This window comes from Pithys albifrons, chromosome 16, assembly GCF_047495875.1.
Source record: "Pithys albifrons albifrons isolate INPA30051 chromosome 16, PitAlb_v1, whole genome shotgun sequence".
Taxonomy (NCBI): domain Eukaryota; kingdom Metazoa; phylum Chordata; class Aves; order Passeriformes; family Thamnophilidae; genus Pithys; species Pithys albifrons.
This window is the reverse complement of record NC_092473.1, coordinates 3,416,792-3,433,242: the sequence shown is the minus strand read 5'-3', so window position 1 is coordinate 3,433,242 and position 16,451 is coordinate 3,416,792. Positions and strand designations below refer to the sequence as shown.

The 16,451-nt window shown below is 41.8% G+C and overlaps 1 protein-coding gene across 2 annotated transcripts in view; it reads left to right on the top strand.

Annotated features, from left to right (window-relative positions):
* GTF3C1 (general transcription factor IIIC subunit 1) overlaps positions 1-16,451 on the top strand; it is a 40,501-nt gene that overhangs the window by 2,026 nt on the left and 22,024 nt on the right. Inside the window, exons 4-16 of one of the 2 annotated variants that reach the window (XM_071571462.1) lie at positions 844-987; positions 1,524-1,620; positions 2,080-2,203; positions 5,493-5,645; positions 6,263-6,378; positions 7,706-8,030; positions 9,750-9,961; positions 10,444-10,583; positions 13,582-13,735; positions 14,689-14,777; positions 15,017-15,198; positions 15,552-15,827; positions 16,056-16,201. In XM_071571462.1, the coding sequence (XP_071427563.1) occupies positions 844-987; positions 1,524-1,620; positions 2,080-2,203; positions 5,493-5,645; positions 6,263-6,378; positions 7,706-8,030; positions 9,750-9,961; positions 10,444-10,583; positions 13,582-13,735; positions 14,689-14,777; positions 15,017-15,198; positions 15,552-15,827; positions 16,056-16,201 (2,158 nt within the window). The remainder of the gene's footprint in view (positions 1-843; positions 988-1,523; positions 1,621-2,079; positions 2,204-5,492; positions 5,646-6,262; positions 6,379-7,705; positions 8,031-9,749; positions 9,962-10,443; positions 10,584-13,581; positions 13,736-14,688; positions 14,778-15,016; positions 15,199-15,551; positions 15,828-16,055; positions 16,202-16,451) is intronic. The other variant, XM_071571463.1, reaches the window with a different exon arrangement.

Sequence of the window (16,451 nt, the reverse complement as noted above, 5' to 3'; positions counted from 1 at the left end):
ACACAGGTTTCTAATTTGTAGAAATTCATTCTTTCTCTAAGTAACTTTCAAATTTTGAATGGAACAATGATTTTCATTTCCTTTTCTAAACTGCTGAGTGAGCATCTTGTCCTGCCCAGGTTCTGGAGAGAGTTTTAGATATTTTGTCCCCAGCATTTGCCTGTGTTTCTTCATATGAGTGGGAGCCTGAGTTACCAGCTCCCAAACCAGACCATGTGTTTTGTTGATGAAGGAGTGTTACTCAGCCTCTTAGGGAGCTTCTGGGTTTGCTCTAAAGTTCTGCAGAATATTAGCATTGTTGGAAGGATTCTCTCCTTTTGGGAGAGGAATGGCTTGGAACTGGCAAGCCACCTGGGATTGTTTTGTACCACTTAGGAAACTCTCTTATGTAACCAAGGTGATGGGGGCAGAGGGTTAATCTTTTGTGGCTGCTTTTCTGTCAGTTTGGTGGCCCAGGTCAGCTCAGCAAGGAGTGAGATGAATGTCAGAGCCTTGACAAGGAGAGCAGTGATTGCAGCATAGCCATGAGTTAGAAAGAGAGGATGGAGAAAGAGAGCATGAACATACAATACTGATTCAACTCCCTCATCAAACCATGTCATGCCATGACATAGAGTGCATAGACTGAGGTATTTCTCTCTGTTTAATGAGATTAACTATAAAAATAAATTTCACAGATGTTCTTAATTTTGGCACTTCTTAATTTTGAGTTTGTCACTTTGAAATTTAGCATCTATCGCTAAGACCATAGGAATTTAGGTAAAGTATTCTAAGGTACTGCATATGTAGAATTTATTTGCAGAGGTTTCTATGCCTATAGCTATCTTGCCATCTTTTCTTTAGAGTGGATGCTGGAAAACTTCATTATCACCGAAGAGTCCTGGACAGAAATGGTCTCATAACAATGCAGTCCCACGTCATACGCCTGCCAAGTGGAGCTCAGCAGCACTCCATTCTTCTGCTTCTCACTCGCTTTCATGTAGATAGGTATGTTCTGGAGGTCTGCTGGGGAGACTGTGACCTTTCACTGGGATGAGAGATTGCTCTGTTGTCACAGAACCATCAAAGTTTCCTGATATTGACTCTCTTCAAGTTCTTTAACTCCCCTTCCAAATGCCATACAACACAGTACAATATTCTGGTTCCTGTCACCTGCCTGCATAAACCTACCTTTTCTTATTATAGCACTGATCATTCTGTTGATTTTGAGAGTTTTCACTTCAAACACATTTCTAACAGAGTTTTTGTTTTGTTTTCTTATTTTGTTTATAATTAGAACTTGTGCTTGTGTGGATTGCCAATGAAGTAACAGCTTGGGCTTAGTCACTGTTCCCTTAGCTGAGATCTCTTCTCAGTGACAAATTCTCTTGTGCTATTCACAGAAAGAAAAGAAAACATTCCTAAACCAATCTGAGAACACTTAGCATACTTTCTCTAGTGATTGCCATTTTGTAAAGCCACAACTTGTTTTTATGAAGTTATATGCATACTTACATATAAAATTATTTTCTTTCTTTGGTTAGGAGGAGCAAATATGATATTCTGGTGGAGAAGCTCTCAAGTATGCTAAGTGCTCGTTCAAACCAGATGGAAACATTAGGAAACTTGAGGGAAGAATTGGTGAGATTTATTACTCTTTCAAATTCTCACTCAGTAGAACTAGATGATTAGTATCAAAGGCATTCATTCATACTGCCTGCTCTTTAAAGTTGCACAGAGTTCTGGGGTAGGATATCAAAAGAAAGATCTTAAAAACCTACTAGATCAAGTTACTGTTGGTGTTTGTAATAGGGAAGAATTTGTGTTCCATCCAAAGCTTCAGAAATCCCTCGTCAGTGGATATCATCATGCAGTTTTTAATTGTCCAGTGCTGCTGTTTGTTTGGGTGGCAGAGCTGGAGGGATCCAACACACTCATGTTCTGCCCAGTGTCTGTACTAACAGGCTTTTAAATTCCTTCTTGGATATCCTACCCCAAAACACTGTTTTGAGAACAGGCAGTAAGAATGTCTTTGATTCCAATCAGCAGCAGGTGAGGCTTTTGGACTACAATGACTTTTGCCATTTCTCTTTGCATCAGGGTCTTTCTGAGAAAACCTTCAAACGTGTCTATCACTACATGATGAATGCTGGCCTAGCCAAGGTTGTATCTGTCCCACTGCAAGAAATGCACCCCAGTGGAGGGCCCTACAAGACAAAGAAAGGTAGCAAGAACCATATTTGTGCTTTCTCCTTGTGTAATTACATTGATGCCATTCCATCTCTCAGCTTCATCAATTTCAAGAGGTGTGAGTGAAATCTGTCTTTGCAATTATGTAGATAAATGTGTTACTAAAGGTAGAGTGGCTGAGCTCACTTGAATTAAGCATTTGTTCCAGGTTTTTAAGGAATGGATGTAGTCAAGTTTGTTGGATATCAATGTGAGGTGTTTTACTGGGTTGTGACCTAATGAGGCTGCTCAAGCCAATAGAGAGAGCAGGAACAAAGCAGTCTGCTGAGCTTTCAGGTTGAAGCTGAATGACAGGTCAATGAACATGACCAAAAAAATACATAAAGTCATATATATATAAAAATCCCTTTTATAAAATAAGCTAAAAACCCAGACCATCTGCATTATGGTTTTTTCTGAAACTCATGAGAATGCAAAGTTTCTCTGGAAAGTTTCTTATTAAATTATGGAAGTAAACTCCTAACAGAACACAGAATATTCTGAGTTGGAAGGGACTCCCAACCTTGGCATTGTTAGCTCCAAGTTCTAACAAAATGAGCCAATCTCAGGGTCAAGGTAAGATACTCAGTGACTACTATCCAAAAAAAGCCAGTCTGCTGAGGGGTGGGTTCAGACATAACCAGCTTTGGATCCAGGTTTATTTGGTTCACAAAAAGTGCTGAGAACTTCCTGACATGTGGAAAGACAAGAGCAGAATTGCATGAAGAACAAAAGAAAGCAGCTGCTCTCAGAAAAAAATGTAGATAAAACTTGCACAGGGAAAAAACTACAAGAAATAATAACAGAAAGTATGAGGAAGGGTAGTATCACCAGTGGAATTAATGCAATTGCTGAAGAAATCTGAACTGAATCTTTAATCACAGAAAATCCTAAGAGGCAGATTTGCAGGATTAAAAATAAAATAGTTCTAAAATATAAACAGTATGGGTTTTAAAAACATAATGAACTGTTTAAGGGGAAAAAGGTACATCTGATATGAACTAAACATTGCAAATTACAGAGTCTTTGTGAAAAGGAGTGATATTAAAGGAGGAAGTGAAAAAGTAAAACCACGAGAACTTCGAGAAGACAAAAGTTAATGCCATTTACTTGGAGTTGGATTAAGGCTCTTGATAAGACAAAAAATTCCTTCAAATCTTTTAAGTCAGGGAAGGAAAATTCTCTATAAGGAAGCTTTATTAGGGACAAAGAGAAGCAGAGGTCAAAAATAGGTACAGCATTGAGCATGGCTGAGAGAGAAATCACCCACTTTGTGCTGCCCAAAGAAGGGAGTGACTGAGAGAGCTGATTTGTCATGAAATGTACAGGTCTCCCTCCTTCCCATAAGAATATCAGGGGGAGTTTTACACAGGATAACTCATTTAAGTTCACAGTTTGAAGAAGGCAGTGGAGATCCTTGATACTCTAGAACAAATCAGTTTCCAGTATAAATTCATGGGGAAAAGTATCATCAGATGGTTTACAAAGTGTGTATTGTGCATAGTTAATGTAGTCCTGGTTTGAGCAAGTGCCTCAACATGCACTGGTTGTATGACAGCTTCTTATATGACCTTTATAGACTTACATGCCCTTTAGTCACACCATTTAGCATTGGCATTGACCAAACCCTTGGTTCTGTCTTACACAACCTGTGAGCAGCATTGCACCTGGTTATATTTGTTTATATTCCTCCTACTGACTTGAGTTTCTGAGATGTTCTACTGAGCTGAAAACACTTGCAAATAAAACTCAGAAGACTAAATACTACTCCTAAAAGACAGTTTATAGTCAGTAGTAAAAACATTTAACTTCCTATTAAGGTATTTACTTAGAAGACAGGGAAATACAAGTCCAGTTACAAACTTGGTGGCAGCCCCTGAGGCAGTGATGTTTTATGTTCTGTCAGAGATTGGTAGAACAGCAGCTGCACTTACTGCTTAAGTTTGCCATGAAAAATGCCACTTGATGAATCTTTCACTTGAATGGTAATTCCATCTTACAGATGTAAAAGCTGAAAATCCACAAAAATGCCTTCAAAACACTAGGTATTAAAGGAGGATGAATTAATAATAGCTGATTTTCATCAGAGATCAAGATAGTTTAATCTCTGGAGTTATACAGGAAAGCAGATAGAAATATGTGGGACACACTGTGGATGAAACCAGAGCATCTGCTGTGAGAAGAACATTACTGGACAGGAAGAGCTAAAAGGAAAAGAATTCGTTTGTTTTGGGGGATTTTTTTGTGGGTTTTTTGTTTGTTTTTTCAAATACTGCTTCAATTGAAAATTAATGGGCTGTACAAATACAAAGGATATTACAACAGTGCCTGCAGCCCTACCAAAATGTCAGCACTTAATTACTATCCTAAGCAGCATCTTAGGGAAAAGATTCAGGTCAAGGAAAGTAATGGAATCATCTGCCCTGGAGCTCAGTCACATGGTGAAAGGGCTGTGGGTTAACTTGGTGTCAGCTGGACATCAGTAACTGCTCATACATATACATAGGATGAAATTCATCAGCTGAAACCTGAGTGATTTCAGCTAAAGCTTTCACCTGGCACTGTCACAGCTGCACCAGAGGAACAGAGATGGCTGTGGATGTTCCACCCACTGCTGTAGGATGAAGTGGCTGCTTCTGCAGTAGCTGCTGAATCACTGCAACTTGCTAAGCTGGCAGTGCACAATAACCTGGTTCTGGTTTACCACTGGTCTCTGAAATGGTTCAGCAGGAGCTCAATGGCACTGGTGAGAGCAGGTCATTCTTGTGTCAGGGAGCAGGGTCTGTACAGCTCTCCTGAAGCCACCTGTCCCCCCTCTGCCCTTCTTTGCTGTGAGCTCCCAGTGAGTGGAGAGTTCCTACAGCACAGCTAGTGGACAGTGACATATTAAGATGTGGAATCAAATCTTGTGTGAGAATCTTGTGGCTTCTGGGCAGCAGTGTGTTCTGTCCTTGTAAAAAGAAACAGGTTTATACCCAGTGAGTGATCTTACAGTCAAATATGTGTTCTACAGAAATAATACTGGGGATCAACACTTAATCCCTCCATTGATTTATTTGTGCTGTTGAAATTTCTCCTACTGGGCAGTCCTAGAATTGACACAGATGTGAAGGTTTGGAGCACTTCAGAAATTCACATATAGGGAAAAGCTGTTGCAAACCTTTCCTAGAAATAGCCAGTTTTCTTCAGCTGTTTGTTCCCCATTGCACTGCAACTTCTTCATGTTGCTGAAAGAAATAAAATGCATTTTGTTAGGAGTTGTCACTAACATTCATTTTTCACAGGGACTGATGTCATGGTCCGTTGCCTTAAACTTCTTAAGGTATTTCAGAAGAAAATTGAAGATTATCATGATGATGATGAAGAGATCACAAAAACTGTTCAGCCTGTGGATATTGTTTGTGAAAGGGACATGCTCACCCAGGCCTATGAGCTAAGTAGGTGACATAGTTAGACACCCTAAGACTTTTCCAATTATTTTCTCACTCTTTGTATGTATACAAGAAATGTGTATATTGTGATATTTTCAAGTTCTGGTTGCTTTTGTATCAGAAAGTGTGAATTTTTCATAGCAAAATGACCTTCATATCCAGATTAGACTGGAGGTGCTGCCACCCCTTAGCCCATCCTGGGAGCTTATCAACTATTTATTGCCACCCCAAAAAACCAAGTGTGACAGAATCAGGGTGTTGTGGTGGGATGAGAAAAGATGCTGGGGAAAACAGTGCTCCTTATTCTTCTGTCTTTTATTTTCAAAATGGAGAAATAAATATCTAATTGTGGAAAGCTGTCAGGACAAAAATTCATCCCTGCTTCTGTTTTGAGGCTGTTGCCTCCAGACTTCATTCTTCTGGTCACTGCTTCATGTAAAATTGTGTTTTGACTGAGATTATATGTCTGTGAAAATACCTTTATTAATGGGGAATCTTAAATTTAATATTGTGGCATATGTGGTTGTTCAGAGCAAATATTAATGTATACACAAATATATGTATATATAATTCAGTCGGATTATTTCCTTGAGATACTTTTTTTGTTTTGCTTTCTGAAACAGTTGAAAGTAGAGGAACCAAAGGAATTTCTCAGGCAGAAATTGGCTTGGCCATGAATGTGGGGAAGCTGGAAGCAAGGATGCTCTGTCGCCTTCTGGACAGGTACAAAGTTGTCAAGGTAAGGCTGAAATGAAACATTTTAGGCACTTACTGAAACTGAAGATACAATTGTGGGTACTGTAGAAATACATTATAACATTGTTAACTTCAAACGTTGGAAGGAGCAGTGATTTGAGAATCAGCAGTGGGAGAGTCCTGGTAAGATTGAAGGCTGGACCTAATTGTTGCACTGGAATATTCCTGCTCCTGTAGCTTCCCTTTGCTTTACTCAGTCCTGAGTAAATGCCTGACATTTAGTAGTTCGCTGACCCAGATGAACAAGTATTTTACATCGGTTTGTAACTGGGTGCCTAATTAATAAAGACCTGCCTTCCACAAAGAGACAGGGCAGAGAAAGTGGCCTCAGCCCTGCTCAGCCTTTCCTCAGCAACCTGGCTGAGCCATTCCCTGTGGTCAGGCATGACCTGGAGGCTGGGACTTCATGGGCATCAGCATAATTGGCTCTCAACTCAGAGTATCCACTTGTCTTGTAGTCAAAAATGAAGCAAACTTCTATTTTGCAAGATCTTCTTTTTCAATGACCCTCTGTCTATTTAAAATCATTAATCTACTTGCTTTTTGAAAGTATCAGTAAATTCCAGAACAAAACAGTTACTTTTGTAAAGAATAAGGTGATTAAACTTTTTATTTCCAGATATTTGAATATTTTTTTCATTTCACAAGGCAAATCCAGCTGTCATTTCTTACATGCACCCATTTACCCCTTTCTACAAGGGCAAGATAATTGCCCTGTTCCCTCAAGGGAAGATTTGTTGACATAGATCTTGTCATTTGGTCAAAAGTTCTGTAAAAGTTAAAAACAAACAAATTATGTAAATCATTGAAATATCTTAAACATACTTTTCCCTAGTCAGCTGTGAAGATGAAATCTTCCCTTTTTGGTTGGTGAAGTGTTTGAGATTCCAGATCTCTGGAAGCACCTGTTGTAGCAGACAGGGCGGCAGCAGCAGCTCCTCGAGTGAGTCACTTGGGCACCTTCTGCATTGCAGTTACTTCACAGACTCTTTTTTTCCTGGAAAAATTTGATTTCCAGTCTGAATATATATAGTTTGTTCTGCCTTAGACTTTTCCACATCCCACATATGTAGGTGTTTTGTTCTACTGAGCAGGTAATGCAGATTTGTTTGCTTTTCAAGCACAGAATTTCTTTCAATTTCTGTATGTTAAGTTTTGTGGCATTTTTGTTACTTACTAAAATAAAGACTAACATGATATTTTTTATGTGAGGGAAGAACAGGTAGAAAATTTTGCCACTGTTGGTGCTGGAGAACACTTCAGGAATGAAGAATTAAGGTGGTAAAATAACATTCCAACTGTTTGCTTAGGGTTTTATGGAGGATGAAGGTCGGCAAAGGACAACAAAGTACGTTTCCCACGTTCTCGCAGAGGAGAGTGATTTAAACCGTCAGTTTGAGAGGGAGAAGGCCAGGAGTGAGCAGTTGGCTACAGTGACTTTGGCTCTAGTGCCTGAAGATTCCCCACCTGTGGAAGATGTGTCCCCTGGAGAAGATGATACTTTGGTCTCAGAGTCTGACAATGAAGAGGAAGGGAAAGGTGGCAAGAAGAGAAGAAAAGGGCAGAAGGCCAACTCTGGTTCTCTGGTGAAATCAAGTTTCCAAGATGATGCCCATCCATCAACACCAGCTAAAGGTAGATCATGATTTTGGAATTTGGAGAGAACCCTGCATTTTTCTTATGGATCCTGTTATTAAACTAAAAATAATATGGTATTAGTGTCCACTAAAGTTTTTGGTCATATATTTATTTTTACACTCACTTGATTCTTTCCCTCACTTGATTCTTTCCCTGCTTTCCTCCCCAAGTTGTTATGCTTTGGGACACCAGGTGTGGGAATCTCTGGAGACTCTCAGGGCTGAAGTGTGCTCTGGTGTCTGTGTGCCAAGTAGTATTTCTGCCTATCATTGATCACCAAGAAGACAATCTGCCCTTCCTTCCCTTGTGCCATGTCTCCCCTTGTCCCTGTGTGAGTGAAATGGGCTCATGCAGTGTGCTCCTTGGATATTCAGGGTATTTTTCTGTTGGCTTGAAGGGCTGACATGATCCTGCAGAGGGTCAGACAAATTCCAGAACTGCTGCAAGGGAGGTGGAAGGACTGTGGGGCTGAAACCAAGCACAGTGGGAAGCCCATGGTAGGTAGGAGACAGGTTGGCATAAGCTGCTGAAAAACCATCCTTGGGTAATACTTTTATCTGCCTTGGATGTTCAGGGATGAACCGACAAGGAATTTGTCATGGGCTTTTTAAAAATATTTTCAAACTCAGGCTGTGCTCGTCAGAAAGCACCAACTTAGTGGAGCTTTAGTTTTTAAAGTCCCTGAAGACTTCAAAAGGGATTTGGACATGCTTTGTCTCTCTTGAAATATTTTATTTCTTCCTCACTAAGAATAAAGGTGGGTTGTGCCTCTCATTAAAAAAGCAGTTTCATTCCTCCATTGGATATGCAAATGTCATCTTAGGTGTGGGAAACAGCACAGGAGCTGACAGGCCAGCCCATTAACTTTTATTTTAAAACTGTAACATATAAAAATTCTTCCCCTTTTAGCAGTTTTTGTCAGTTGGAAATGTCTGGTATGGAGCCTTAGAATCTGTGCAAAATGAATGTTCATGTACTGGTGCAAACCTTCAAGTAGGATGAGTACATGTAAATACTGACTTCTTGGCTGGGACCAGACAAGGGCAGTAACTTCAGGCAGAGTTGGCTTTGGATGACTTGACCCACAGCCTTCCTTACCTAAGCACATTGTAACAAAAATGTCTTGTCCCCTGAAATTTATTGCTTTTTTAATTATTTGGAACACTTCACTGTGAATACTGTCAGCCTTTTGGGGACATATTTTAAAAAGGAGGTTATTTTATTAATTTTAACTATTTGAATTTGTGTTGTTAAACTCAAAGGGAAGAGAGGAGAACAAGCTCCATTTCTTACGTAGATTATCTCTGGAGTAATACTAAATCTTTGTTCTTGTTCTGCTTTGAGTCAGAAAAGTCAGGTTTCTTGCAGAACTGGAGAATCTTTGGGACAGAAACTCTGCTCTCTTCAGGTAGCATTTTCTGGATCAGCTACTCTGGCCCTTCGTGGTCTTCCATATCTGGCTGTGAAAAGGCTTTAACATGGAGAGAATTATTTGATGACATGGAGTTCACTTCTTTTTTTTTTTAACTGTACTTTTGGAGGCTGAATGCAGCTTTTCATGGTGAAACCACTGCTTCCAGCAGAGTGGAATACGTGGAAAATGCAGCAGAGTGCTTTTAAGTACAGCTACCTGGGTGGATGGGCAATGGCTCTTAGAGAGGCAGAAGCTGAACAGGGAGAGCAGAACAGTTACAAAGCTTTTTGCTCTCAAACCAGGCTCAAAGCCAACAGCTGTGAAGTCTCGGGGGAAGAAACTGCCCTCCCCTCAAATTCTTGAAGACCCTGATGAGCTCCCAGACAACATTTCAGGAGAGAGTTCTACTTTGGAAACCCTAAAGCAGGAGTCCAGTCTTTCCACCTGTACTCATTCCACTGATGAAGATGGGGATGTGGCTGTGGTGGAAGAAGTCAGACTTGAAGATCCCAAGGTAAGATCACCTGTCCTAATATCTTCTTGTTGGGATGCTGGGCTCAGTTATGTATGTTCATAGCAAGACTTCAAGCTACAGTTTTTGTATTTATTTGTGGAATTTTGGTGGGTTTTTTTAATTTTGTTTTTAAAGTACATTAATCTTTTGGCTGCACTGTAGTTATGAGTGAAAATTATTCCAGGGGGTGGGAAGGTAGATGTCCAAATTGCAGTTCTGGGTTAGTTTCCTGTTGTTCTCCAAATTCTGTTTTGACTGGATGTGTGTCATTACTTAAGTAGCACACAAGTGCTGCATGTCTTCTGCTCTGTCTCCCTGCCTGTGAAGGGGAGCTAAAAGATAATCTTCATCTGACTACTTTGTTACAAATAAATCCATGAAAACTCTGAATTCCTTGGCTGTTACTGTGTGAGGAGCCAACACTGGGCTGAAAACATTGGCCAGTTGACATCCTTTTTTTTTTTGTCCATGCTGGGCACTAGAAGGCCCGTGGGCTGAAGAAGAAGAAGCGTCCCAGAGCTGCAGCAGTGGAGAAGTCCCACGAGACGTACCGGCTGCTGAAGAGGCGCAACCTCATCGTGGAGGCCATGCGCAACCTGCGGCTCATCGAGAGCCTCTTCACGTGAGTGCCAGCCAGCAGCTGGGCTTTAAAACATGGGTAGGGGGGCTGTAGTACTGTCTTGGGTTGGGCTGGCAAAATGCCAACTGCCCAATACAGAGTCACCTTTCTTCCCTCCAGCCAAGAAAAGGGAGAAGTGAAAAAAACCCTTCAGACTAGGTTTATGCTTAAACTATGTATATTTATACAGAGAAAAGGAAATTAAGAGTAACTACAATATAACACACACACAAGTTAGAAATAATAAGAAATAACTTCCCATTCCCCATGGAAAAGAGATTCTATCACTCTAGATCTATAAGCACCTTAAAAGACACCTTGCTAGAAACAGAAAGTATAACAACAAAATGTCTCTGCTTCCCTGAATTCAAACAAAACGCAAGTAGTGGCAGCGGCAGCAGCAAGGCCCACTTCAGCAGGACAGCTGCAGAGTGTCCTGCCTTTACTTCAGGCATGATGGAACTGACCAAACACCTCCCACCCCTGCAGTCATATCTTAGGTTTGCATCATCTGGTATGAAATATCTCTTTGGTCACTTAGTCAGGCAATACCTGTCTCTCCTAATCTAGCCTGCTAATTTGAGGCCTAGCTAAAACTAAAGCCCAAACTACCACAAATACCTCCTGAGAGCATCAAGAGAATGAGCCACAGGCTTGTTCCCAAGGGGTGTTTTGATGGGTTATTTAGGGGAGAAAATAAGGGAGCTTGGCAGAAGTTCCAAAGGGCACCACACCAGCCAGACAAAACATTGCACCACAATACTGACCCAGCACATGCTAATCCACGACACTTAAGTCAGAATCCAGTCCCTCCACAACACTTAAGTCAAAGTGCAAGCTCTCCAGGTCCAAGCCACTCAAAGCATCAAGAGAGGAGCAAAGAAAGAAGAGCAGAGGGAGCAAGAAGAGAGAAGGAGAGAGACAGATCAGATTCAGCTACCACTGGAACCTTGTGGAAGACCAGCTCTCACAAGTCCCCATGGCAGGGCTATGACACATGGCAAACATACGCCTTTGGTTTTATCTGCTCTGGTCCCTATGGCCAACCCCCACACTGGCCTCTCTGGGGTTCCAGGCCAGGGTGATGGGCAGTATTATCACTTTCTCTACCAATCTGAGCCAGTCTGAACTCCCGGGGCTTATAGTTTAGTGTGTTACAGTTTTCCTCAGCTGCTTGTGACCAACAGCCTTTCTGGTGCTTCCCCATATGGGTTCCAGGGCCCTGCCATGAGGGATATGACACCACCCCACCTCTGTGAGGTTCAACCCATCCCTTCCCCCTCCACACACACCCACACCCATACTCACACCCACACCACACACACCCACACCCACAATGTGGTTGATGGCCCATCAGTCAAACAGCCCAGTGAGATACACTCTGACAAGGGGGGCTGGTGCTTTCCAGTAGTGGAAGCCCTGTGTGCTTACTCCATTTTGGCTTTTCTTGTACCTGATAGCACTATATGCTGTAATGTTGGAGAGAGTGGTACATGGAAGGCATGGAGGAAGTTAATCAGTTGTTTGCAGGCAAGAGTTCTCTGCAGATAACTACACAAGTGTACTTTATGCAGTGTATGTCCCATAAATAGAGATCAGAGAACTTTTTTATTCACTTGCAGTATGCCAGTGCTTGGGGCATCACATTCAGCACTTTTCTGCTCGAGGATTGTGTCATCTGCATAAGTTTTATCTCTGCATCATTTCAAAAATTGTGTGTTGTGCTGTCATGGACTGTAGAGGCTCATGTCTCTCACTGCTGGTCACTGGCCTTCTAGCAGGGTCCTCAAAGTTTGCTTTTCTGCAGTTTTGTGAGGTATGGTTGTCTGTCTTCTCCTGATGTCTTGTCTGGACTAAAGATAGTTCCCTAAATGTTATAATGTCTTTCAGCTTTTTCAGATTTCACCTCAAAAGAGAAGTGGGAATTCTGGTGCTGTGCTGGAGTCCCAGATTGGCAGTACTGTCTTGTCACAAATAGGATTGCACCATCCGTCTTCTGTGTCAGCACAGGAGATCCTGGCATGTCAGTGCACACAGGACTCCTTGCTGTAGGGGTTTAGTAAGAAATCATGGCCTTCCTCTGCTCTGAGAATTTTGAAACCTTTTGTCACCTCATTTAGTTATAGTGTTGTAAAATTGGAGCCTCATCTGGCACCAGCCTTGTCGCTGATGGATTGAGTCACAAGGGCAGGCTTGGAAGATATTTCAGGTCTCTGCTGTCTCTTTCAGTGCTGCCAGCAGGTCACTCACAGGTTCCCTCAAAATCAGTGGAAGTCCAGTCTCTGCCAAGGAAATTTGCTGGTGTTGCATTCCCTGTGTTAGTTACCAGGATGTGGTAGTTTTTCAGGAAAGGTGAAGTCCATGTGTACATTCAATTATTGCCTCATTCCCTTACTACCCTTACAGATCTTTTTCAGAATTGACTTCCCAGGATTGAAAAGGTCCAGCATTAGGGTTTGGGGCATTTGTGAAGAAGTGCATGAGAACAGGCAGCACACTCCTGCCAGCTCCAGCAAGGGAAGAAGGGAACTGGCTCCAAGGGATGGGATATGTGTACCTATATCTGTGTTGTGAATGCATGAGGAGTTTCTGAGCTCTGAATGCCACTGAGTAGACCTTTTCTGCCTCAAGCTGAACTGAGCTCACAACTCCAAGTACAGACTGCATATGTTTAACCACCACCTAAAAAAGCTGTAGGTTTTCCTGACCTTAGGGTGGCTGAATTCATAATTGCACTATAGCCATGCACAGAGAAATCAGGCATTGAGAGTTCACTGTCATCAGAACAGCAGTTCTCCCCTGACAAGGGAAAGCTTGAGAACAAAGAAACTGGAGCTGAAATGTAGAGCAAAGTTAGCAGCTGCCTACAGCAAAAACGAAAAGAGAGCAGGAATTGCTCCAAGTAGGGAAACATCCACTCACCCCACATCCTCTAACAAACTGCTTAGGCAGTCTGAGCACTGCTGGCCCTAAAATGCCAGGTATTTTTTGCATCTTCTAGACTTCAGAAAATGATCATGGATCAGGAGAAGCAAGAAGGTGTCTCCACTAAGTGCTGCAAGAAGTCCATTGTGCGGCTGGTGCAGAAGCTGGTGCGGGAAGGACTCCTGAGGCTCTACCGCACCACAGTCATTCAGGATGGCATCAGTAAAAAGGTGACTGCACAAACCCTGGCAGCAGCACCAGCTTTTCTCACAGCCTGCTGATTTATCAGAATGTTCTGGCCTTTTAACTGAAGTGTGTGCATGACTTCACTTCTTGCAGCAGAACCCACAATCAAGCTACCCAGAAGGTTCATGTCTCAAGCTAAGCTATTGTGAAAACCAGATCACTGCTTTCAATTACTGTGCTACAGATAATTGTGAGACCAAGGAGTAGTCCAGAGATCAAAGTCCCTGAATCTCCCTTCTGAGAGGTTCTGCTGCTTATCAGTTGTGTGGTTCATGGTTCTCTCCCTGCTCTGTCAGGCTGCACCATAATTCTGTTTAAAGCCCTTTTGAAAGCCAAGAGTGTATGAAAATGAGGTGAAATTTATAGAACCTGTTCTGTTTAATTTTAAAACAAAAATCCACTGTTAATGAGGTTTGTGGAAGTAAAATGTTTGTGGTTGAAAAGGTGAGACTTGTCACTTCCTCTAGTGTGAAATAAGCAGGAAATTGAGTCTCCTGAAAATTACCTGCTGCACAATTACTGTAGGGCATATAAAACATTTTACCAGTCTCTGAATTGTGTGTGAACTTTCAGCAGCAATATGTATTAGTTTGGCCTTACAGGGTCTGGCTTTTCATTTATCCCTCTCAGCCTAATATTTACAAGTCAAAATGTTTGTTCCCCAAATACTTGAGGTTTTAAAACTCCCAAATCCTGAGGCTTGTAGATATGTTATTAACTGTTTATTGGCACCAAGAGCATGTGCTCTGGCCTCTCGTTCAATGCAAACTAGCAATAGGAGTTTTCATCCAAAAGTGTTAATGTTCTGTGAGTTATTAAACCTTCACAGGATTCATCCTTTGTGGCTACTGCTAATTAACTGTTAATCTCAGATAATTTATGCAGCTGATTGAGAGCCAGTATCTCCATAAATGCCTTTGGTTTGTGTTCTGGACAGGTGGAGTTTGTTGTGCATCCCTCAGTGAGCCCCAGTGATCCCCTGGTAAGAAGTGCCATAGAGCAGGTGCGGTTCCGAATCTCCAACAGGCAAGTCACAGGGATGGGAGGGATGGGTGGGATGGCCTGGGGGGAACTTGGGTTATCTATCAATGCAAAAACTTGCAGAGGAAATGACCTCAAGGTAAGCAAAAGAAAAATATATTCCTTGGCAACAGAGAAAGGGAAGCGCAAAGATGAGCCAACGTGCTGAATATCTCCTGAAGTCAGGAAAGGAGGAATTGAACTCTGCTTAATTCTTACCAAAGTTCTGTGTGGTTCTGATACAGGATTAAAGTTTCTCAGACACCAGCATCACAGGACCATGGTGAGGAAGAAAACCTGGGGCAAGAGGCAGTTCCTGATTCGGGAGAAACCCAAGAAAGCTCCTGTAAAGCTGATAATAGTCGGGCAAGAAAAACTGATGAAAAAATGAGCATGACACAGCTAAAAAACTATCGCCCTGTTACAGGTACAGCCAACTTCAGCTCTTCTGGCATCTTACACTTTCACATTTATTATAATAATAATTTTCAGGTATTGGGCTCTTCTAAGTTACAAGTGGGGTTTTTTCTTCTCCTAGCAGAAAAATTGGATTTACATTAAAGCCATCTCACTATCCAATGTTTTCTTAGCTGCTTCCTTTTTTTAAAAGTTATAGAGTATTTGTATTCACTTCTACTTCTTTACTGCTTTTAAATTATGTTTACTGTCAACTGCCCATCTTTCCTTCCAGCTTTCTTCACATTAGTTTTGCACAGGTAGCCATTTCTCCTGTTCTAATCCTCTTTTTATTTTTGTTTGGTACTTAATCCTCCCTTCCAGTTCCAGGACTTGGGCGTTCTCTTGGCTTTCTTCCCAAAATGCCCCGCTTAAGAGTGGTCCACATGTTCCTCTGGTACTTAATTTATGGACACCCTTTAAAGGGAACACAGCAAAAAGGAAGTCCTGATGGTGAGAAGAAAAATAGCAGTCAAGGGCTGGATGAGAATGCAGCTGTAATTGAAGCACAACCAGATGGGACCTTAGAAATTGGGACAACTGTGGGGAATCCTGAGATCTCTGCAAAGGAGACTGAAATGGAGTTGTCTCATCAAAGAGGTAAGAAGTGGCACATCCTGACTTTGCTACAGACTTTGCCGTGGTTCAACACTGAAAAATAGGTACAAGTCTACTGCAAGCAGGATTGGAAATCATTGGGTTAGAGAATTTTCAGGTCATTTTAGATTTCCAGACGATGAACAGCCAGCCAATTGTGTTCTGCTTGAACACTCAGAGTAGAACCCTTGGTTTGTGCTGTGTGAGTCTGAGCCCTCTCCTTGTTCCCAGTGTACGTGGATGAGCTGTCGTGGATGCGCCACATCCCTCCCCTCCCGGTTCACAGGGATTTCGGGTTTGGATGGGCTCTTGTCAGTGACATCCTTCTCTCCTTGCCTCTCTCAGTCTTTGTTCAGGTGGTACAAGTCAGCTACAAGGTATGGTGGTTTCTTGTTTTCTTTTAAAGTGTGATGCTGTCAACTGTGCCTGTGGCTGAAACAAATATCCCCTTAGTCTGTTTTTTAACAAAACTAGACCCTGGAGAGGAGACACTTCTGTCTTTTACAGAAAAAGTAGGTGCTTTTACAGACACACTGAAAAAATAATTATAGCCCTGTAATACTGCCAATTCTTAAGCTAATATTCTGCCAAGGGCTTGTGATAACCTCACTGACTCTTCTGCCTCGT